The following is a 24777-nucleotide window of genomic DNA, read 5'->3' on the forward strand; positions in this document are numbered from 1 at the left end:
TATCATCCAAAGTCTGCTCTTCCTTACTGTAGCTGCAGTTTATAGCACATCTGGCCAGTTTCAGCAATCAAGAAGCAGCATCAGTTCTCTGTTAGGAGACCAAAGTGATCAAACCAGAATTCTGTTCTGACCTGCCGATTCATCCATTAGCTTGAACTCAATCCTGACAATGCAAATGGCTCCATCTGGGATGTATAATCACTGCTGTTTATTTACTCTGCTCTCTTCAAATGTTTTTTTTACTACCTAAATGTTGATGATTATTCTCCCTTAATGTGTCACTAGCTGGCATTTATTCATGTTAATGTTGCTAATGTTAATCTAAAGCCAGAAACACTCTAGGTTTTATACTGTTTAACTTGTTAGATAATGCAACATCGTAATGTACAATCATTTCACTGCTGACTCTATGCAACACTTTGCTGACTCTATGCAACACTTTATCCACTGGACAGAGCCAACACTCATTAAAACTTCCCAAGACCATTATGCTGATGAACGCTGTGTAAGTGTGCGTGAATCAAATTACAAATTACATTAAATATCTGTTTTCTTAATTTTAAATCTGTTCCTGTCTCAACTCATATCTCTGCATTATATCTCCTCTCCCTTCATCCTGCCTCCTCTCTTCCTCTCTGCCCACTAATTAACAGGCGTTAGAATGTTTTCACTGCAGGAGATTTTTCTAGCTGAAGTAATGATGTGTAAACACAGGCCATTTACAGTACCATCCACTTCCCCTTAGTCCAATTACAGGCCATGACATATATCCCTGCTGAGCAAGGCCAAATACTGCACAAACTGATAGTTATCAGCCAAAGCAGGTATGATGCTGCTGGCTGAAAAATCGTGATGGTTTGAAGAGGATTGAGATAAGCCTGAATAAGTCATGTCAAAACCCCATCTCGAACCCCCTCCCTGTTCTCCTCCCTCGCCATCATACAGCACACAGAACATGGCTTTTCATCTAAGCAAACATTCACAATACACATTTTTACGTAGTAATACTCTGTCCATGTCAAAGTCAAATAGTAAGACAGAGATGCAGACTCAGATTCAAGAGAGAGGGCAAAAAAAAAAAACACGTTCCTGTTGGTGCAGCGTTAATTTCTATTTATTTCAGTCTGACATATGCCTAAAAATCAACGCAGCAACTGAGAACATGTGTTAGTGGTAAATGTGTGAGAGATGTCTATCCATGTGTGGTACACATTCTCAGAGTGATCCCGCTGGCTATTTGTGAGACATAAAGCATAGATGACGAGACTAAAGCCTGATGTATACTTCTGCGTCGAAACGACGGCGTAGCCATGTGCCTGGGGTCCACGTAGCTCCCATACCTATGCAGAGGCCTACGCACGTAGCTGAGTGTGCACCTCCTTCAAAATGTAACTACGCGTAGAATCGACGTGGACCGCAAGCCCTTGATTGGTCCGCTCGGCAGCTTGTATTTACAGCATTTACAGCACTTCTGGGATCCCGGACATCGGCCGCACATGGGCCGTGTATTTCATCTCCTCCTCTCTATTCTTCATGTATTCATGTCTGTATGATAACAGAAACGTGTATCAGCTGTAGATTAACATAAACACGCTCTGAATCGCTGAGGAAAAGTAAACAGAGATCGTAGCGGGGCCAGAAGGAGGCGACTGGCTATCAGAGAGACCACACTGCCCTCAAGCGTTTGTCAGAGAATTGCTGCGCGACACGGACACATCGACGCACAAGTATGTGGTGCTCATGTCCGCGTCAGCCCTGCTGTGTAGGGGCGACACAGAAGTATAAATCACAACAAAAACACAACACTGTGTGTACTTGCATGTATAGACATGTGCTTCATTATCTGTAATGTATCTCAGGCTCAGTACAAGGTCACTTTGGGCCAGGGTTTTTATACTCATTATCCTGTCGTGTCTGTGGTTAAACAAACCATTGCCCCTGCCCATCCAATTAGACTCTGTCTGTAACAGCGCACCAGCAATGACACTAGAACAGACAGTCCATTAACAACCAAAGGGAGAGACGGGGAAACAAAGACAGGCAAGGGAGACACATTTGTCCTTTCCCTGGCTCCTTTCTAAAAGCTCCATTTCAATACATCATTAGAAGAAACAAAGTTCATCAAGTCTTAATTTTGCTGTGAGCAGAGATCAGAGTATCACTGCCAGGATTGGCTGTGGCCTGCCTGCAGCCTTACATAATGTTTCAAGTCTCACTTGATTCGTTTCATGTTGACTGAAACAACTTGCCTACAGAGCTGTTAGGCAGTAATATCAGCACACAACTTACACTCCCTATGCAACCCCTCTCTTACAAAACACACACACACACACAGATGATAATGATTCTTAATGGGCATAATGAATCCTATTTGCAGTTCAATTATTATTCTGTCATTTGCTTAGATGTGACTGATACTGTAGCTGTTGTGACAAGTCTGGTTGCATGGTTTAAAACACTAGCTCCCTAATCTAATGTCAATTTGACTTTTCCACATATTCAAATGAGTTCAATTAGGACAATGCTGCAATGTGATGCATGCTGACATTCGTGGATAAGCAAATGGCAAATGTGATGTTAGAGATTGACCTGTTAGTGTGGACTGGATGATTGTGGATGTAATGAGATGTATGTGAAGGTCTTCTTTTTTTTTCCTGCAGGAAAGTCAGGGTAGTTGTGGTACGGTCATTTAAAAGTTTGCGATGTGTGTCTGTGTAGTCTCTGTGAATACTTTTTTGAAAACTGATAAAAGTATTATGTTTAAGACTTTTTTTTAGCTGAAAAAAAAGTTAGATTTATTTCAGTTCTTGTGGTCTCAAGTTATGACTGAATACTTTTTTGTAATTCGGGGATGTCGTGCTTGCTTTGGGGGAAAAAATGGGTCTCTTGCCATTTAATTTGGACTGGAGTCCATTGTCACTCGCAACTACTGCTGACATGGCTGAGGGGCGCTCAGTATAACTTTGTCATCATGCCAAGCTTGAGCTTTGTCCTCAACTGGTGACAGGATAACACGCAAAACATGCAACAGCATTTTACAAAAAGATAAAGCAAATTGATGACCAGAGTTTGTTTTGGTTCTCTATCTTTTTATTCCTTCTTGTTAATTTCTCTTTTGTCTTTCCAACCAGATTTTATCTCTTTAAATGTCGTTGTTCAGAGAGTGTAGAGGGACAAATCATTTTAATGAGCATTGCTGTTCTTCCTCTCCCACTTCCATGCTTGTCTTTAAGGCCAGGTTTCATCTTGATTTAGCTGACAGGCTGCTGTCGTGAGTTTGTGTGGGAACAGCTGAGTACAGAGTGATTGGTGCTCTGGTCCACACAGTAAAAGGAAATCCGCCCACAGATTATACAGTATACACTGGACTAAGCCTGTGAACCTGCTAATAGAGGCTTTGACTGCTGATGTTCTTTAATGAAACAGTTGTCGCAGCAGAGCACAGAAGGAAGATACTGAGATAACCCTACTCTTTTACACACACGCAAGGGTTTTCCCTGACGATATTATTCTTCTGGGGAGGTAAAATTAGGTAAATGAAATGTAAGGTCACATTACAGTTTATAGCAACATGGGACAAGTCCTGGGGATGTTTTCTTCTAGCAGAATTTTATCTGACGTCACAAAAAAATCCTAGTTTAGTAGTCACCAAATTGATAATGATATGTCCTGTAATTACAGCCAGATGTTAATGTAGATAATTATCATTTTGTAAACTCCACCATACATGATATTCCACAGGAACAGGTTGCTCCTCCAAGTGAGGACATATTGGTGTTCAAATTGAATCCCAGGAAATAAAAATGTTATAGGACCGAAGAGTTCATTTGCAAAAACAGTTAGCTCACTTTTGGAAATTAAAAAAAATGTTTCAAAAAACATATTTTTTCTAATACTAGCTTTTGGTGTGATCAGTCAACTGAGGTTGGGTGGCTTTGACTGAGTCCAAATGACTTTACTATTAAGAGATATCTTGAAAATGTAACTTCATTAGGAATCTATATAAAAAATAAATAGATTTTTAAATATTTATAAAAAACGGAGTTATCTGTTTTTGCAAATGAACTCTTCTCTTTTTCTTTTTTTTTTTTGTCACTCTTAACAATTCTTCTCTTTAGAGGATGGATAAAATGCCTATACTAATGCAACAAACCAGGATGTCATAAGTAACACATTTAACTATTGGGTGTTTTGAATCTGTATCAGACATGTTTCAGTGGCTCTGGCGTCTTTTTCATCGAGTCTTTTTCAAAGAGGATCATCTGTTTGGTAAAAACATGGTTTATAGTACATTTTACCAGCATACTCAGACAGACACCGTCTACTTGAACAGTTTATTGGTTTGATTAAGACAAGCAATAGAAAAGCTTATACTTTACCTTAATCTCGTCTCTCATCTCTACCCCTACCCCTTGTTTTCAAGTGCCTTTTTGTGTGGTTCAGGCCAAGGATATGCAAATTACATACAGGAAATGGATTTTTATTTTGTCTGACAGATCTTGTCATCGACTATGGCAGTTTGTAAAAGTGTAGCACTCGAACGTTCAATGCCAAAACAATTTTAACTTGAAGTACAACACTATTGTTCTTCTGGCAGGTGCTTCCTCGGAATTATATCTCCCAGCTGTTCAGTTACTGAGACACAGCTGGTTTATGACAACACTTGTCAGAATGCACACAGTTTCCTTTGCAATATCCACACTTTATATCTGTTTGGAAGCTTATCCTTCAAATTTTAGAACAAGTAATGTTTGAAAAAGTTGTTGACACAGTGGCGTTTACAACATTGTGGTTTATTGTTTCTGAAATGGAGAAAGCAGCATCAAACTCTTGCCTGGAGCATACAGATGATTAACAAAGTAGATTACAGTTTGCCATCGCTATAGGAAAAGGATATTATATGCCCAACCAGTTATCTGCTGGACAGGAGTAGTGGAAACAGAGCCTGTCATATTTTTGATTGAGGATGTACTCGCTGTCACTGGACAGACTCAGCAAACAGGGTGACAAAAAGTCTACCTGACCCACATTGAGCTTGTGTGTGTGTGTGATTGTTTATGAATGTATCGTCACATGTTCTGGTGTTAGCTATAGGGTGTAGTAATCTCCAACACGAATTGCAGAAGTTGTTTAAGAGGAGAAGAGTCTGTTGACTTTATGTGTGTACTGCAGGAGGGCATATGTCCTAGCATAGATTTATAGATGATTCAGTGATCTATGGTGTTCTGATCCTCCAGCTCTTCTGTCAGAAGCTGATGGTCCGGCTTTATATTTGTCTGATATTTGATGCAAAGGTTTTTGTGCTGCCTGCAGTCAGAAACCTAATGCCATCTCCCCAGGTCAGTGAGCTTAGCTGCCCCCCTGCCTTTGCAGACTCTGCAGATAATATCTTAATGCAGTCATTGATGACCACCTACTTCTGGTTTGAAGTCGGAAAACTGCAAGAGGGTTTAATACTATATAGAGATGTAAAACTGCTTTGAATTGGTTCTTCTGACTCTAATTCCTGGAAACAGGTAGTTGTATTTTCCACTCTTTATATTCTACCTAAATAGAACCTGCTCACTGTAAGTCAGGTACTTTTCAGAGGACACAACACATGGTTACTTGTGCTTGTGTCTTTAATGGAGCACAAACACACAGGAACATTAGCTGCCTAGTCGTGTATAAAGCATCTTAAAGTATTTGTGTTTTTTTGAGTGTTTATTTGAGACTTAGTCTATGTGAACACACTGATAAGACTTGACTTTTACTATATTACTTACTGAACTTAAATATTATTCATGTAACAATTATTATATTCATTTGCGAGTGCAATCAGAAATGGTCCATAAACTTAAAGGCCCCCACCTTCAGGATGCTCAACCAAACCATATAGAAGTGATGTCGCTATTCAGGTCTCCCTTTTTAATGGTTCTTTATGACCAACAGTGTGCACTGCTTGAATCCCTTCTTTAGCACACACTCAGCTCACCTCAAACCTCTGCTGTAGTAATTTTAAGAAAACAATCAGTGCCAGGATCTTTCCTGAGCCTTTGTCAATGAAAAAACAAAACAGAAAAGTTTCAAGTGAGTCAAGTTGAGTGGAGCTGTACTGCTCCACTGTAGTGGCTATGAGGCATTAAAGGCACAAAGCTTCTGAGTCATCAATTATCAGCACTCCTCCTCGCCATGACATCTGTTAGAGCAGACACTTCTACTCTGACAACCCAGCTTCTGTTGCCTCAGATACACCCTACACCTCCCACAGACCAGTGTCTCTGAGTTTGGGTATAACCCCATCAATCTAAGCCTTCAACTCAGCTGCCTTATCCTCTCCAACTCTCTTCTCATTAGAGCCAGCAGCAGAGACGCAGGTGTGAAGTTGGCCTGACATTGGCAGCTTTAACTGCCTATTAAATGCAATTATTCCTGCCCATGCTTAGTGTCTACATACAAGATGTTTAATCATGCTTTGCATTTCATAAAAGTCAGATATTTAACCAGTTTTCGTTTGCATTTTAGCTATTACAGCTACTACAAAACACAAATCTGTAGGATCACAGAGCAGACCTCTGGGCCTCATGTACAAAGGATGTGTACGCACAAAACGTGGCGTACGCTCTTTTTCACGGAAAGGTTCAGATGTATCAAGAGTGAAATAACCGTGGTAATGGCGGTGCCTAGCCTATAATTCATGACTGGCGTACGCACGTTCTCCAGCTGTTGATCCTTGTGCACAGATTCATACATCTGGATATTTTTTTGCGTACAACGTTTTTCAGGATTTGAGCATACGCCATGTTTCAGTAGGAAATCCATGCAAGTCTTTGTACATTAGGTCCCTGATCTGTTGACCTGGTTAACCTGCTCCAACAGACAAAAAAAAAAACCTTTACTGTTTCCAAAGTTTGACCAGTTGTGGGCACTTACATGAAGTCCTCTTTATATGAGAGAAAGCTTGCAGTGAGAGCAGAGGAGTCCACAGTATAACCAAGGGAAGCCTTGAATGAAATAGAGTAAGGTACAGTATATTCGTGATTCACTGTTGAAGTGGTCTCCGTGTCACCTGTAGCTGCCAGAGACCAAAGAAAACTTGCAGTGAGCTTGGGGGCAAGACAAGAGACATCACCACAGCTTTTATTCAACCTGAAGGCATAGCCACAGGTGTTTGTGACCATGCCATCTGGCCAGATATAAAAACCACTCTCCCCTGTCGCACTGCTGAAAGGGAAACTCATCAGCTCTTGGTAAAGTGACATCTCCTCAAACTCCCCTAAAGAAGATGTCATTCTTACCTGCCATGTTAGAACTAGAAAACAGCCCTGCTAATAATATAATATAATAATAATATAATAATAATAATTATATAATTATATTATTATTATTATTATTATATTATTAATAATTATAATAATAATAATAATAATACATTTTATTTATAAAAGCACTTTAAAAGGCTCTCCAAGCGCTTTACAGGAAAATACAATTATACAATAGGAAAGCAAAAGGAAAACAGTGCAAAAAAGCAAAGAAAAGCAAGGCAGCAAATAAAAAAAAAAAAAAAATCCTAATGAAGGATAAATACACAGAATGATATGTTAAGGTGTTTTTTTATCAGCTTTCATTGGAGTTCCTGTTGTGTTCTGCCAGATCTCTGGAAAAAGAAAAGGTGACATGCACATAAAATTGATATGTTAGAATAAATTAAAGGTAGCTTAAGTTATAGGTATGTGTGCTCAACATAAGAACAGTGAGTATTGGCATGTTCTGTTTGTGGCGTCATCTGAGGAATTCCCACAGATTTCATGCCTTCAATTTACGAGAGGTCATGATGCGAGCAAACAACTAAGATGTTTATATAGTTCATTCTCATTTATGTGCCTGATAAATTGGCATTTCTATAGAACAAGGTGTACTTAGATGATCTGAGTGTTAACAATTCATTCTGGCAGTATAAGTCTGTCAGACCTTTACTGCTTGTCTCTCTTTTTATCTCTTTGTTTCTCCCTCCTCTCGACATCACGTCTATCTCTAAAGGGAGTAATTTGGCTCCACCCTTCAAATGTATACAAAGAATACATTCCTGCCTGCCTAACCCACAAACACTCACATACACAAAAACACGATGCAGGGTTAGAAGAGGGCAAATGCACACTCAGAGAGACGGAGAGAGATTGGGACAGGGACAATAGGATTAAGGCTCAGGTCTGAGTGAGGAGCTTTGTGGGAGAGTAGCTTTGACCACAGATACATAACAGAGTCTCTGCCAACACGCACAAAGTAGATCTGATTCACGAGGATGACTTTCTGGCTACAGGCTGTCTGCAGGGCAAATGTGATAAAACTGTCTGAAACTAGAAACATATGTACAAGTGAAGAGGGAGGCTATAAATCTTCGACAGATTTTTTTTTGTGTCTAGTCTGAAGTCTTTCTAAAGATAGTCTTGCATATGATCTGTGATGTTGAATGCATTCACATGTATTACAAATTGTTTAGAAAAACAAATTTGTGACATACAGATGGTAAAGCAGCATTACGCAATACAGTATTTAATCTATACTGGTTTGGACCATAGACTGTATAAATAATGGACGTAGTATCCGTGACGTCACCCATCTGTTTCTGAAGCGCTGTTTTGAGGCCAATCGGCGGCGGCAGCCATATTGCTGCTGTCGAGCGAGTGTGATGTAAAGAGGCGGGCTTTGAGCCTCCTAGCCAACAACTACAATGTCCGCCTGCCAATCAAGTCAGCTGTGCCTCTCATTGGAAGACTCGTTATCTCAATATCTTTGAAATTGCCATGTTAGAAAAAAATTCACCCCCGTACAGTGTGTGCTGATTGAGAAATTAGCTATCCAGACTACACTCGTCTTTTGAACCAGGCTGTAAACAAGTTTATTTTTGCTGTAAAGATCGTTTTTTTTTTAAATTGGTGTGTATGTGGTTTCCGGTACTTCCGGAGCCAGCTTCAAGCGGATCCTCGATGAAGTGCAGTTTTTAGAACTTCCACACTGGACTCATATTTTTAGACCGGAGGTTGCCGCTTGGTTTGGACTTGTTGAAAACTTCTTTTGTTGTCAGACAGCTCAACCAGCAGGCTGATAGAGTGAAGCTCTTTTTTTGTAACTTGTTTTGCTGCACTGCAAATTGGTAGAAGGCCAAAAAGACAATTTTCTGAAAGATTCTTGAAAAAAATATATGCTGTAGTTTTAAATCAAATGCCATTTTTATCTTTTTGTTTGCTCAGATTTTTTATACAAATATTTCCTCTAAGCCAACAGGATTTATAATTTCTAAGATCTCACCTATGACTTCGTTGCTTTAACCTTTCATTTTTGCGCCTGCTACCTTAGAGACAATCAGCGTCAGCTTATGAGCCCTGCTGAACAGTGTGATGCTGCACTTTCCCTCCCAGGCTTGTCAAAAAGCCACCTGACACAACGTATCATGTTTGACAGACAGAAGAAACGATAAACAGAAAGGTTTGATCCACTGCCATAGCTCCTCATTCCCTCTTATTAATATTCACACTTCTTCTGTGTGATTCATACATTTCCACACGCCTGTCAGGGAAATATTGTTGGACAAATATGTAATTATGATTCTCTGTTACCTCCTTCTCCATGTGTGTTTGTTTGTGTTTTGTGCTCGACAGCGCACTATGGGCATGCTCTAGAGATCAACACTCCATACCCAGAGATGCCTGAGGGGCTACAGGAGGGTGCACATGGAAAGCAAGGAGGGGGAGGTTCCTCCCTAGTTTTGTAGTATCCATGGAACAACATCCTGCCCTGCCAGGGTATGTGTCAGTGGTGGAGAGCTTGTGGAGAGGCAGAAGAGAAAAGAGAGAAGAAGGGATGGAAATAAACTTAGAAGTTTGAGGGAGTAAATAAAGATGGAAAGGGCAGTTGTTTGAAAAGATAGAGCTAGTGGTGACTTATGGAGTTCACAGGGATAGTGTGAATCAGTGGTCTAGTAGGTAGCACACTGGGGGGGAGGGGGGAGGGTTATTGAAGAGGACAACTCACAAGGTTCAGGGCACCTGACTTGTACTTCTTAATTCATTGCACATGATACATCTTGCATCCCCACTACTTCCAAATTCTCTCTCTGTGGAGACAGGGACAATTCTGGCACTATGCATTTTGGCCAGAGCACTGACTTCCTTCCTCTCCCCACCTTTCTTCCTGTCTACCTTGCTGTGGCCGACTCCTTCCCTGTGGCTCTCAATTGTGGGACTCGGAGTAGTTTACCGATGTTCAAACTGCTTATTGATCTGCAGATGGGATTCAGAGAGAGGCCTGAAGAGGGAAGTCACAGTTTCCAATATTGGCTAATGGTTTATTTCTTATAGCTGAGGGTTAAGTTAGTGTTGTAATAGTTAGACAAGGGTATGCTACAGATTGGTATAATGTTGTGTGTGTGTGTGTGTGTGTGTGTGTGTGTGTGTGTGTGTGTGTGTGTGTGTGGTGTGTGTGTGTGTGTGTGTGTGTGTGTGCGTGTGTGCGTGTGTGAAATAAACTGATGGCATGCCAGAGGAGGAAACTTGTCAGCTGTTCCCGCTGTGTCAGGAACAACAAGGGAAACAGGACAGAGGGAGAAAAAAGAAACCAATATCGTGTGTGTGTGTGTGGTGTGTGTGTGTGTGTGTGTGTGTGTGTGTGTGTGTGTGTGGTGGTGTGTGTGTGTGTGTTGTGTGTGTGTGTGTGTGTGTGTGTGTGTGTGTGTGTGTTGTGACAGACTTCGTAAGCCTGTCTGCAATAGTGATAAATGGATTCAGCTGCTCATTTCTGCTTCAAGCTCTGTAAGCACAAAATACAAGTTTGGCTATGTTAAAAACAGTGATGAATACATTTTATGCTTGTCGAGCCAAAATGAGATGTTGAATGGAGGAAATAACATGTCTTTTTTGTTGGGTCATTAAACACAGACACGCTCGTGATGCTTTTAAAAGAACCAACTTCTATTTCCAATTATTTCAGAACAGAACATCCTCTTTCTCTTTAATGCCCCCATTTTTTCCAATGACACTATAATTTTACTCAGAACTATTGATCTTGAAACTATGCACCATCTCATATCAACAATCGTTGATGATGAAGGAGGACAGAAAGTTTCTTCACTGTATTAGAAGCCAGGTTATTACAGAGATTTCAGAAAGTCATCTGACACATCGGTCTGCTGCCTGAAGGACTCCTCTACAGTGAGGATGTGAAGCTGCATTCATGGAGTCAGATCTGAATCAGCCTGTGAGGGCTGAGCCGATTGTGATAAAAATGAATAGTTTGTGGCTGTGAAAACTTGACCTGAGAAATACTTCTAAACATGAATTGATGAAAGAGACAAAAGAGTCAAACTTTAAAGGATGAAGTGAGAAGTGGAGGAGGAGAACAGTCAAAGTCAGTCGATATGAGCCTTTGACACACATCAGCTGACTACAGCTTTCACAGAATCAGCACAATGTCCCTTCTTTTCAGAGTCCTTCTCTCTCTCTGTTTTTCCCACACATTCACATCCCCCTTTCAGCTACAGTGTGTCAGTCGCCTGAGAAGCAATTTCACAGCCCATTGGCCTGAAACCACTTGAGCACCTGCAACTTCATTTTGGTACATGAGCTCTGGTCCGCTGTGCACACAATTCAGCAACAATGGTGTGCAGCAGCTCATGTTGTATCCCTGAATGGGTACTTCATGATAATGGTGGGTTACATGCAGTGTCCAAGGCATGTTGCCAGTGGTCTAGTAAACAGAAAGCATCTTGTGGAATAGCACAAGCCAGAAAATAATGAGAGGTACTGCAGTGCTGGACAGGAGGAGATGCCAGTTTGAAGCTTAAAAGCACACAGGAAGAACATCACTATATGATGACCAGCCCAGTTGTACAGGAATAAATAGCCCATTTTCCAGCTGTGTGGGACGTTTTCCTATTTGTTCAGGGACTTTAAACAAGTCTGTCATGGTCACTAATGTCTGTTTTCACAAGCTGTAATGCTGTTACACAGGCTTTTTTTTATTTCTTGAATGCAGAGTCTCCCCACTGCACAACCAATTACCTTTCTTTGCAGACCAGGTGAATGTGGATGATGAAATCATAATTCATAGCTAGGAAATTACTTCCAAGAAGTGCTAAACAAACAAAATACATTTCCAGCGACATAGTTTTGGAATATCTCCTGAATCAACATACTTTCCTGTATTGTTTACCAACCGGGTGCTTTGGCTTGCATGCTAACCATAGACTGAATACATAATGGACGTAGTATCGGTGATGTCCAACCATCTGTTCTTGAGCGCTGTTTTGAGGGCCAATCGACGACGGCAGCCATATTGGAAATGAGGAACTCAACCAGGCAGAGTGTGACATAAAGAGGCAAGAGTGTTTGAGCCTCCTAGCCAACAGCTATGTGTTCCCGTCTTGAGTTAAGTCAGTCATGTCCTTTTTTGGGCAAAAAATCGTAATCTTAATATCTCTGAACTCTCGCGTTAGAAAAAATTTCACCCCCCATACAGTGTGTGTCATTAGAGAGATTAGCTATGTAGAGCCAAGCTGTTTTTTGAACCAGGCTGTAAATATGTTTATAAATGCTGCAAAGATTGTGTTATTTAAGTTGGTGTCTATGTGGTTTCCAGTGTTTCTGCAGCCAGCCTCAAGCGGATTCTTGATGAATTGCAGTTTATAACACTTCCACATGGGCTTCATAGTTTGGGACCGGAGGTTGCCGCTTCTTGCTATCTGAAATAACATTGGTTGGAATTGATCTAACATTAAAATGACTTAATAGAGTGAAAAGCTATGGTATGTTAGGACGGCACCATAAATTACAATTTCATTGTTATCAGTGTGAGGATTAATGTACACCTCATAAAAGTCTGAATTCATCAGAACTAATAAGATTGAAAATAGTTTTATATTAACAAAGCAATTTCTTCACTCCGCATGTTTTTATCATAAACTGTATAAATATAGATGTAGTATCCGGGACGTCACCCATCTTTCTGAAGCACTGTTTTGAGGCGATTGTGACGTAAAGAGGCGGGCTTTGAGCCTCCTAGCCAACAGCTGCAGTGTTCCCGCCTGTAAATCAAGTTAGCTGTGCCTCTCATTGGAGGACTCGTAATCTAAATATCTTCAAAATTGCAGCGTTAGAAAAAAATTCACCCCTGTACAGTGTGTGCCGATCGAGAAATGAGCTATTCAGACTACTGTACACTCGTCTTCTGAACCAGGCTGTAAGCATGTTTATTTCTGCTGTAAAGATTGATTCATAAAACAATACACATTTTTCAACAACTGATATGTTGTCATTGCACTCTCATCACAACATAGTTTAAATTATTCCTAAATCATCAAATTCTGCTTATATTAACTTTTACACTGTGTACCAACTACTTTGAAAAAAAAAAAACACTTAGAAACCCTTCCAAAAAATGTAAAGATCTATTTCTATACTTCTTCTATTCCCCCAGAGTGTTATAAAACCCACTATCACTTCTTATATGATACTCGACAGGTGTCAATCAAACCTTGGTTACCCTTGACTCAGTGTGATCATTAGACTGACTTCATTGGTGGTTGGGTGGTTGCTCCTCCTGTCATTCACTGTGGTTTACCTTCCTTCATTCCTCTCTCTCTCTCTTCTCTCTCTCTCTTCTCTCTCTCTCTCTCTCCTCTCTCTCTCTCTCTCCTCTCTCTCTCATCATTCATCTTTCTCTGCACAGTTCTCATTTCTTCTGATGTAAGGTTTCTCACATCTCTGCCCTCCTCTGCTCTTACAGCTTATCTCTCCTCACTGTCACTCTTATGTCCTTCTTTCTCTTTCTCTGTGCATCCACTTTTCTTCCTGCTGCCTTTCTATTACTGTCTGCTTTTTCAGAGTCTCTAATCTGTTTGGCCTGAACCTTAACACAGATAGGTTCCCCTCTGTATTTTCTCCTTTTTCTGCTCTTTGCATGCGGGCCACTTCATGTTCACCCCTGATTACTGTCTGTTGCCCTGTACTCGCCGGCTCCTGTTGTTGTCTCCCTCTGCTCATCTTTAGCTTGTCCTCTTTCACAAATGGCATCTTACGCTCATGTCTCTCACTCAAATTCCCTGATACGTACACCATTATTTATGTCCCACCTTCCCACTGTGTCCCCTTCTGTCTCTCTACCTGTTGTTTCTTTCTTCTCACCACCACCTTCAACTCTCCCTCACCTCTTATAGCGCCCACTAACCATCTTCTCCACTGTCTACCTTCCCTCCTCCTCCTCGTCCTCCACCTCATCTCCTCTTATGCTGACACAAGTCTCCCCACTTCCAGCCTGACACCCCCTCTGTCACAGACAGAAGGCCATGCCAGTGTTGATTAGCACCCGCATGGCCAGATGCTCAGCTGGGCTTAGCCTAGGCCTGTGGGAAAGAGAGCTGCTTATTCTAGCCTCGGGAGATGGATTGAAAGCGACGGGAGCTAAAACAAGCAAGCATTCTCGTCATTACACTCACACATTGAACACACCAGCACATGCGCACTACCTACAACTTAGCACATAAAAAACACAGTGGTCCACTCAAGAGGAAAGCAGATTCAAGTGCCAGCACATTGTAAAAACATTCACAAAACCATTATTCTCCTTATGCATTTTGCATTAGGTGTTGTACACTGATTTATAAGGTGATTCAGCTGTAGCGTTAATGACCCGCTGTTTCTTACTATTGATCTTGTTTGCTGAGTGATGTACCGTACATGCATAAATACAAATGTTCAGTGTAATCTAGTTTATCCTAGGAGTAAACCTGGGTTTGTTCAATGTCCAATCTTTTGCTGCTGGGTCCTCTATAAACAACTCATGTAACGTGTCCTTATATGCAAACATTTGTTGCATATATATTCATAATAAAAAGAACAGAGTGCAATTTTGGTTATCAAGATCTGCAGATAATCTAGCAATGCAGCAGATTTGTTCTTCTTTATACAGATTCTGACATCTCATCTCGGAGGTTCTGCACTGCATTGAATCTGATTACACAGATCTTGTTTTCACACATTTAGAATCTGTAGACTCCACTGCTTGGAGATCATTGAGATGATTTGAGTGAAGTAAAGTGAGGCCAGGGATTGCAGTGGCACTAAAGGCGGATGGCACTTAATGGAATGTGTCTGATTGTTTAAACTTTTAATTTCTCGATGTCATCTCAAAGAGTTTACATCCCGTACCACAGCTGAAAAAAGCAAAGTTCTTATTTTTTTAACACTTCATTTCCTTGCATCACTTTTCCTTTTAAACCCCCTGTCACTGCTGTTCTTACTTTCTCTCTTCTGTTTCTCTTCTATTCTCTCATCATCACAGAATTTCAGAGAGTTTCTATTTATCCTTTTATGTTGTTCTCTGATTTACAATTACTTACTGGGGACACAATTCACATCACTGAAGTGCTCTTAGATGTATTTCATAAAAGGCCCCTGATATACTAAGTATTAAGTAGGGTGACGTATTCTTTCAAGAGGTATAAAAAGGCTTCTGATTAAATTTCATTTTATGCCACTCAGTGCATGTAAGAACAAAACGAAAGAGAAATGCTACTACAGGGGCTTTAGTCAATATCATACTTCTCTGTTTATGGGATAATATATAGCTACAGTTGAGTCTATAAATAACATGGAATCTGTCCATAATCTGAGTGCAGCCTGCAGTAAAGCTTGCCATAAAGATTGCAGAAATCCCATTCCAGACAATTTCAGTGAAGGTCCCACCAAGGCCATCAAGTGAAAAGGGTCAGACACTTGTCACTGACCAACTAATTGATATGGGAAAGATTTCCAGTCATCCAGTTGTGTTGTGTAAATATAAGGCTTGCAGACAGATAAAAGTGTATCCGTTTGTGTGTGCAGGCCATTCCAGATTGATCTTGTAATTTTGCCCAGAATGTATTCATTTAAACTTAAAATTGTCTGTTAAAGGCGGGTACACACTACAGGATAATCGGGCTGATTTTTGTCCTGATCTCCCCTTACGATCAAAGCTAGCAAAGGCCCGATTGTCTGATGTTTGCAAACAACATCGTGTGTGATTTTCCTGTGGTGTGGGGTGTGTTAAGAGTGATTTTGTCCGGTCAGAGCCGCTCGGAAGGCCTCAGAAGGAGAGATCGTAAATAATGAACATGTTTGATAATTGCGACTAGAAATCCTGTAGTGTGTGGGATGCTCCAAGAGGAGCAGAGCACGCACAGTGTGTAATGTCATATGTACCGGAGCAAAAGCCAATCAAGACGCAAGCTGACTCAGATGACTGACGTAAGAGGAAGTAAAAACAAACAAAAACATGACGCTGGCGAAAACTCACCGCTGTAATAATACAATTTGCACTGTAATGCAAACAGCCCACATTCCCGCTGTCTCCATGACTTTTTCCATCATCGTTTTTCTTTTTTGTGTGTTTTTTCAGAAAGTAAGAGGCCGAAAACGATAATCATTGCCTCTTCCTGTTGGTCCGTTGGTCCGCCATGTTTGTTTACACCAAAGTCACGTTTAACTACACAAGATTTGAAATATTGAGCGTGATGAACCTGATACTCTGCTGAAGAATCGCTTAGTTTGTGGTGTGCTCCGTAGTGCACACCACACACTATAAGATCAGAAAAGAGAGATCTTGTGCGATCTGTCTTTTGTTGTCATCAAGTGTGTGGTCTCTAAAAGTGTGAAGGTTTGAAGAATCCTGTAATGTGTGCCAGCCTTAAGTCAACATGTGTGCTCTGTAAATCTGCTACATGCTTTTCTAAGGAAAAAAACAGAGCCAATCTATAAAGTGTAAGGCTCTTTGTTTACCATTTTTTTTGCAGGTGGATGATACAATGTGTGTAGCAGTCAGTGCTGAAGGAAAAGCATTGAAAGAGTTGTTTTTTGGCAGCTTGAGTACACGCAGGAATTTGTGTAAGGTGTGAGATTAAAAACAAAGGGTCTCAGTGGCGCATAAGAAATTACAGGATTTAAATAAATGCCTAATATGTATTCTAATTACTTCATAATGTTTGAAATTGAGCAAAGCTGTTTCAAAACTCAAAAGTTGTGACATGGTTCTAATTGGACGACACAGTGAGCATGATGAAATGTTGGGCAAACGCCTCAGGAGGAGGAAGCCTTCGCTCTGAATATTGGGTTCATTAGTTTTCTGTCACTGTTGTTATAAGATGTCAGGCACTCTTCCCTTATTAGGAAATTGGGAGGTAAGAAAGGTTGGTCGGGCTACCTTGTGTATTAACCAAATTGCTGTTGGCCACAGGTCTTCCATACTGAAAAAGTGATTGAATAGAGGTAGAGAGGGTGGACTAGATTGTGGCTGTCTCTAGTATAACACACCAGATGAGATAAGATAACTTACTTTAGCACTACAGGCTGGTAGAAAAGAGTAGTTTGGACACATTAAGTCTCAACTTGTTTGTGTTGTGTGTGGACTAAGGCTTAGTCTACACTTATTGCAATAGACAGACAGGCAGCCTCCATTTCTTTCTGTATGTTGGCAATTTGCAGGAAAGTACTCAAACTACTGACTATAGGGTCAAACAAAGCCCGATTGCCCATCTTGAACCGTTAGAATACACACACACACACACGCGCGCGCACACGCGCACACACACGCACACACACACACACACATACACACACACACACACACACACATACACACACACACACGCACACACTCATACACACACACACACACACACACACACACACACACACACACATTCACATTCACATGCATACGAAGTCGGTCCTGCAAATCAGCTCTGTTGCTGATTTTTGGTTAATACCTCAAATCTCTCTTAAGCTGCAAAATCCTGGAACAAGTGGAAAACTCATTTTGTATGGGTGTGTGTGAGTCAGAAGGTAGGGGTGTTTGTATATAACCCATACACGTTCATACGCACTAACTTCCAAGAAGATAACCTGTGTGTGTGTGTGTGTGTGTGTGTGTGTGTGTGTGTGTGTGTGTGTGTGTGTGTGTGTGTGTGTGTGTGTGTGTGCGCGCGCGTGCGCTCAGGTCAGTGAATGCTGATTTACTTGCATTAGTGGTTCCTCTCCTTGACAAGACTGCATTTAAATACATTGACCTCTTCTTAATGCAAGCAGTCACTATATGCAGCTGGCATTAGTCTTTGTGGTCTGGATCAAGCATTGAGGCACATTTAAGTACTGTTTACTAATGCAATGACCTGCCCAAGGTGGCTGTCTAGTAAAGGTCATTGTAGATAATATTTCCCATCTCCAGGGTTACATTTGGTGTGTGTGGTTTGTTGCTGGCTGCTTTTTTCCAGAGTTACACAGGGACATAATAGTGTGAGTGAAGAGAGAGATGAGATCAGCAGACAGACAGAGGGACATAAAGAAATTATGGGTGTGGTAGAGATGGGTGGTGCATTGGCCATGCTAAATATGTTTGAACTTTAATGCAGTTCAGATCAAGTCTGATCCAGCCGAAACAGAGGTCACAGCAAAACTGAAACTTCTAAACTGTATCCTGTGTTATAAACCCAAATCACATATCTGTATATGATCTAGTAAGCAGATAGGTTGTAGACTGGCAGGTCAACTAAACAGTCATAGGTTTCATATTTTGGCTCCCAAAGGCAGGGATTGGTTGGTGTTTTACCAGGTTTACTCCGGCTGTAGATAGCGACTTTTTCCGCTCTTTTTTAAGAACACATCATGTATTGATTGCCATCGGGACATGAAGATCATTTGAACCAGCAAACAAAAAGTGTATCTAAATCTGACTACCAACCCCAGCTTTAAGCTAATTGTGAAACATGTCTCGAGTGGAAAGAAGTAATGACAGCATATTTTGAAATTCCATATTTTGCATCTAAACTCCACCTGTCACCATCTGTATTGCTTATCCTGTTACGGGTCATGAGGGGCTGAGACCAATCCCATCTGTCACTGAGCGACAAGTGAGAACATCCCAGACAGGCTGTCTGTCAAACACAGGGCTGACACACAAAGACAGACACCTACTGGCAACTTAGATTCACCAATTAACCTAACAAGCATGTCTTTGGACTGTGGGAGAAAGCCTAGGGACCCTGGAAGAGCCCACATAATCACAAGGAGAACATGAAACTCCACCCACAGGGGTTCTAGCATAGACTGTGTAAAATATGGATGTAGTATCCGTGACGTCACCCATCTGTTCCTGAGAGCTGTTTTGAAGCAAATCGACGGCAGCAGCCATATTGGAAATGCGGAACTCAACCAGGCAGCCTCCTAGCCAATAGCTATGTGTTCCCGACCGGGAGTCACGTTAGAAAAAAATCCACCCCCCGTACAGTGTGTGCCATTAGAGAGATTTGCTTCATAAGGGCCAAGCCGTTTTTTGAACCAGGCTGTAAACATGTTTATTAATGCTGCAAAGATTCTCTTTTTCCCATTCATTTGTATGTGCTTTCTGATGTTTCTGCAGCCAGCCTCAAGCGGATTTTCGATGTATTGCAGTTTACAGCACTTCTGCATTGTCTTCATCGTTTGAGACCGGAGGTTGTCGCTTGGCTTCTCAATGTTTGAGCCATCTTCTTGTGAGGCGACACTTCTTATGGCTGCCCTATTGTTCCGTCTCAGCTTCACTCTTTAATCTGAACTTAATCAGTGAAAGAAAGCATCTAGATCACATCTATTAAACTCTCTGTGCTACCATAGTTTATGCTCAGACTGACTTTTACAAAGGAATGGACTACCAAGGGCATTTTCACATCAAATTTCAGTGTCTGACATCAGTTTATACAGCTCTTTAATGCTTCTCATAAGAACATTTATTTTATTTTCTTACACACCACAAACCACTCCAGAGTCAGCTTGACTGCCAACATGTCCCATCTCCTCAAGTTCTTGTGTTCTCTGTCTTAATGGATTTAAATGACAGTGGTTGCACCAGCCAAATGAACCGTCCAAACTGGGCTAATAGAGCTTAGTTTGTTTTAATCGAAACTGGTTAGAGCTTGAAGCACCTTTAGAATAATCGAGGGGCTGAGAAAGTGAGCTTTGCTGAGTATGGTATTTAATCTTTTAATGCTTCATTTGTTGTGTTAAGGATTATTACTCTAAAAAAATGTAATCCATCAAAACCCATACTAGAGTTGTCGCCATACCTGGATTTTTAACTTTGATATGATACCAGGACAAAAAGTCTTAAAATATTGATAATATCAATACCTGTTTTAATATCATGGGGGAAAAAAAACTCATTCGCACCAAAAACTGGTTCATTTTATTATATTTGATTCCCAACCTGCACATTGTGGTGGTACAAAAATAGTCCCTGACGACATTTGGACATTTGTGAATACTGTTATTTGCAAGGAAAGGCAGAATACAGTAGGTGAGATTTTCCTTAAAGCTGCTGTTGGTAGTCACAGAGTAAACATCTGTTCAGAGAGAGGGACTTCGAATGTCAACACTATCCCTCCCAACCAGATTTCCTCTTAGCCCCCCCAACACAGATCGGCGTATGTAGTCATGATAGTGCCAGACTCATAACCAATCGGAGGATGTAGTAGAGCCGCCCCTTAACCAATCAGGACAGAGGATTGGAGATTAGCTATGATTGGTCCCTCATAACGGGAACAAGGGGAATAGTAACATTGCTTGATACAAACGCAGAGCTTTCGCAATAGTCTCAAATTACTCCACTTACCGATGAGTACCGATGGGTATTATGACCTTTATGTGTACACCTAAATCATAATATTTCCTCTGAATAACCAATAATAACCCAGAAGAAGCATGCTAGTGTATTTTCTAATTTCTTGTTTTGGACATTTGGCATCAATCGTTGTTGAGATGTTTTTGAGCTCACAACCAAAAGTCCTCAGGTCACCAGTTGACACCCCTGTCCCTCTCCTCTGCTCTCATGTCTGCAACATAAAAGAAACATGTGCATCTTATTTGGATAACCTGTAAATGAGAGTAGTTAGCGGAGTAGAGGCTGTGTTTGAGGGCAGACCAGAGACGCACAGTAGGCAGAACCAAGTATGTCCTTCAGCCGGAAACAAACAGTATCCTGTGCCTTATTCCACATTGTGCAGTGGAGTAAATGAATTTGTAATTGTGGAGCATAACCGCTGTGAAACAATCGGAAAATAAATTCTTATTGTCTTTTTCACCAGTGCTCTCTCACTCTATCTCTGTCATTTACCATTGCTGCTTCCTCTCCTCTTTAATCTCAGCAGCTCTGGGTTTAAAATATGACTGTGTATTTGTTTTTTCACAAGCTTCAGTGCTTTTTGATACAATTCGACATTAAAGTAACAGAGATTGTATCGTTGTGTGTTATTGAAAAGTATCAATATTAGATGCACATTTTATCACTTCATTGCATTTAACTGGAGGAGGTCTAAATAACCCAGCACTAAAAACAAGAAAACGAGGATCAAGACATAGAGCATCTTTTCATTTCCAGTGTATAAAATCCTCACACTGATGCCTGCTTGCACCAACAGCTTTGCTCAACAGGGTGTCGAGTGTAAAGGGGGCCTTTACTCTTCACCTCAGAGTGACACAATTCTTTCTGTTTCCCATCAAACAGCGTTAAGATTAACACCTTGTGCAATAAGATAAATGGCTTGTAAGTGTGTATTTAACCCTACTATTAACAGTAACAGATGTTTCTGTCTTTACGCAGAATTTAGATTTATTTTTGGCAGAATGCTTGGAGGCTAAGCTTCCAAGTTTTAACTGTGTTTAACTGTGTGGAATTAGAGGAATATCTTGCACAAGAAATCAGTAACTTTGACTTGCTTCTGTTGTTTGCTTGTGTGTAGAACAATTATTTTTCCCTGTGTTTGTATAGTCCTAAGCAATGTGAGGTTTCAGATGTTGTGCCACTTTGTTGTGTTTGTTGCACTTGGTACTATTAACTATAGTGCTAATAATTATGAGTCAGTTGAATGCAGGCAGATGACTTGATCTGCACAAAAGATTGTTAAAAATGATCAGCCGTCATTGGGAAAACAAATAGAGAACTGTAACTTTACTTTCCTCAGTTTTTGAACCTCTGAAAAACCTTCAAAGTGTATTATAATATGGATTATCTTTATTTGTCATTTTAAAACAGCAGCAGAGGGAAAAAAATGCTAATTTCACAATCTGAACTCAAACCATGTAGACTGTGAATATAATGGTGCTCTCCTGTTCTGGCAGACATATGGAAATGTCTTTAAAGGGCTAATCATCAAGGGGTCTTCTTGTTTTCTCCATGCCTCATCTCACTGACCCGAGTTTAACCTTAATTAACAACATTTTTCACCTCTGACTCCATCTGCGTCTTTGTACAGTACAGTGGTTATGCTGCCCAGGGGGCATTAATAATTGATAGTATACTATCAATGTTTCCAATAAGACTGCTGTTTGATAGGATATTTTTGTATCGGTGGATGTGGGTGAATGTTCTTGGTAGAGTGTTTCTCTGTTTTCCACCAAGGACATTCATCTGCAGTGATATGTTTTTTAATGTAAGCAGGGAATTGTGAGTTTACTATTATCGCTATCTGCTCATCGATATGTCTCTCTCTGTGTGGGCAATGGTTTGTGTGCACACACCTTCCTGTAGTGCCTTGCAGCAGCTGGACTGTACGGTGGCCCTGAAGTGCAAATCAGAAAGGCAAATCAGAAAACACAACGGCAAATCAGAAAACACAACGGCAAATCAGAAAACACAACGGCAAATCAGAAAACACAACGGCAAATCAAAAACACAACGGAAAATCAAAAACACAACGGCAAATCAAAAAACACAACGGCAAATCAAAAAACACAACAGCACCAGAAGAAGTAGGTACACTCAGTCAAATCAGCGACGAGTCATGTCCCCGGAGGGTACCTTCTTCTTGCAGTTTGGTTAATGCAGTTGTGTTTTCTGATTTGCCGTTGTGTTTTCTGATTTGCCGTTGTATTTTCTGATTTGCCGTTGTGTTTTCTGAAATGCCGTTGTGTTTTCTGAAATGCCGTTGTGTTTTCTGAAATGCCGTTGTGTTTTCTGAAATGCCGTTGTGATTTGCACTTCAGGGCCACCGTAGGACTGCCTGGAACACAGGTGCTCTCCTCTAAGCACCCTGAGTCCTTCATGACACTGAATACATTAAACCTCTGTTTACTCCAGATCTATGGAGATGATTTTACTGAGATTCACATCTAGCTGTCTGTGCTTCTGTATTTTTCATGTTAAACATGAGGTAGGATTAGAGATTATACTGTTTCTCTTTGTATTTTTTCTGTGTTGTTGAATTTAATTTAGATCAGATTACAGTCTTATGTGCCCAGTTTCTCCCCTCAACTCATGCTAATGTACCTCAATCTGGAGTATGTAGAGGTCAGTTAATCCCGTCATTGAATACAGCTAGGAAAGTGACCCGGTGCTGCAAAAAAACAGAAAATTCTCACATACTTTCAAACGTTGCGGTGTGTGTGTGTGTGTGTGTGTGTGTGTGTGTGTGTGTGTGTGTGTGTGATGAATGTCATGTTGCTTCACCTAATAGGCTCTCTTGCCATTCAGACTCTCCCTTTGGCCTTGATCTCTGGTAGAAATGTAGCTAAAGGGACACGACACACTCTCTTTCTCACACATGCACATTTACACACTCAAGCCTGTGTGCACACACACAGACACTAACACAACCTGACAGTTCAGCTTTAATTTGAATATAAAACAGATGTGGCGCTTGAGAGAGGTAGAGGACAGCAGGTTGTTCTCTGTTCCAGAAAAAAGTTTCTGAGTTTGGAATAAATGTGAGAGTTTAGGTGCTGTTGTTGTGTTACCAGTAGATAGTCAACTAGCTGTGCTATGAGATGAATAAATAGAAAGATGCATGGAGTCAAGAGGGAACTGCGAGAGATAGCTGAAGACTAGCTCTGAAGACTAGTTAGTAAGACTTGTTTCAGGACTTAGGCGATGAGTACCTACACACACACACTCTCTCTCTCTCTCTCTCTCTCTCTCTCCTCTCTCTCTCTCTCTCTCTCTCTCTCTCTCTCTGTCTCTCTCTCTTTCTCTCGCTCTGTCTCACACAAACACACACACACACAAACACACATTCCAGCGGTGCTAATAGTCCTGGAGTAGACCAGATGGCAGTGGACTGAGAGGTGGCCTGGTCAGGTCTGCTCTGACAGTCAGTAATCTCAGTTAGATAGGATTGTACCTGAAATCGACCATCAACCATGATAATGACAGAAAGGCAGCTAAGCGGCCCATCATATAAATCAGGTGAGTCGGATCAACCTGATATTTGGGTCACAGGTGTGATAGACGTTTGATTTTTTTTTTAAATTCACATTTAATTGGAAGTCTCAAAGATTTGCTGAAATCACTCTCATTGTTGAAAGGTCTCTTCAATACTGCTCTTAATACTGTTGTGCAAAGTTAAGTTCAGTGTTGTGTGTTAGGAATAAGTCCAGGTAATTAGTCTCCTGTTATAGTGGAGGTGTATGCAGAGTCTCTGAGTGTGTGGATGCTCCATTTGAGAAACAAAAAGATATCCAAGGGAACTTTTCTGTTTATTATTGTTTATCTTGTTTCATGTTTGTAAAAAAAAATTGGTAAGTTAAAATGATGAAAAATATAACAAAGCACATGTTTTATTAGAAAGTATCACTCTTTATTGCGAATGTGTCATATTATGACTATATATTTTATAATGGCATCATCGTGTTCAACGTCTGCTGGTATGAAGGGTTTAAAATGTTCCACATCAGTCTGCGCTATAAAGTGTTATTGTTGTGAGTACAATCAAACCAAACCTTAACAAGGCAGTCAAAAAGGGAAGCA

At 40.7% G+C, this 24777-nt stretch overlaps 1 protein-coding gene across 2 annotated transcripts in view; it reads left to right on the forward strand.

The window, feature by feature from the left end:
- Positions 1-24777, forward strand: part of trpm3 (transient receptor potential cation channel, subfamily M, member 3) — a 158522-nt gene that overhangs the window by 64514 nt on the left and 69231 nt on the right. Inside the window, exon 1 of one of the 2 annotated variants that reach the window (XM_034692530.1) lies at positions 24068-24216. The exons of the other annotated variant lie outside the window; for it this stretch is intronic. Within the exon in view, the coding sequence (XP_034548421.1) occupies positions 24171-24216 (46 nt within the window). The 5' untranslated portion in view covers positions 24068-24170. Of the gene's footprint in view, positions 1-24067; positions 24217-24777 lie in introns of those variants that run through there. 2 annotated transcript variants of the gene reach the window in all.

This window comes from Notolabrus celidotus, chromosome 9, assembly GCF_009762535.1.
Source record: "Notolabrus celidotus isolate fNotCel1 chromosome 9, fNotCel1.pri, whole genome shotgun sequence".
Lineage (NCBI taxonomy): Eukaryota > Metazoa > Chordata > Actinopteri > Labriformes > Labridae > Notolabrus > Notolabrus celidotus.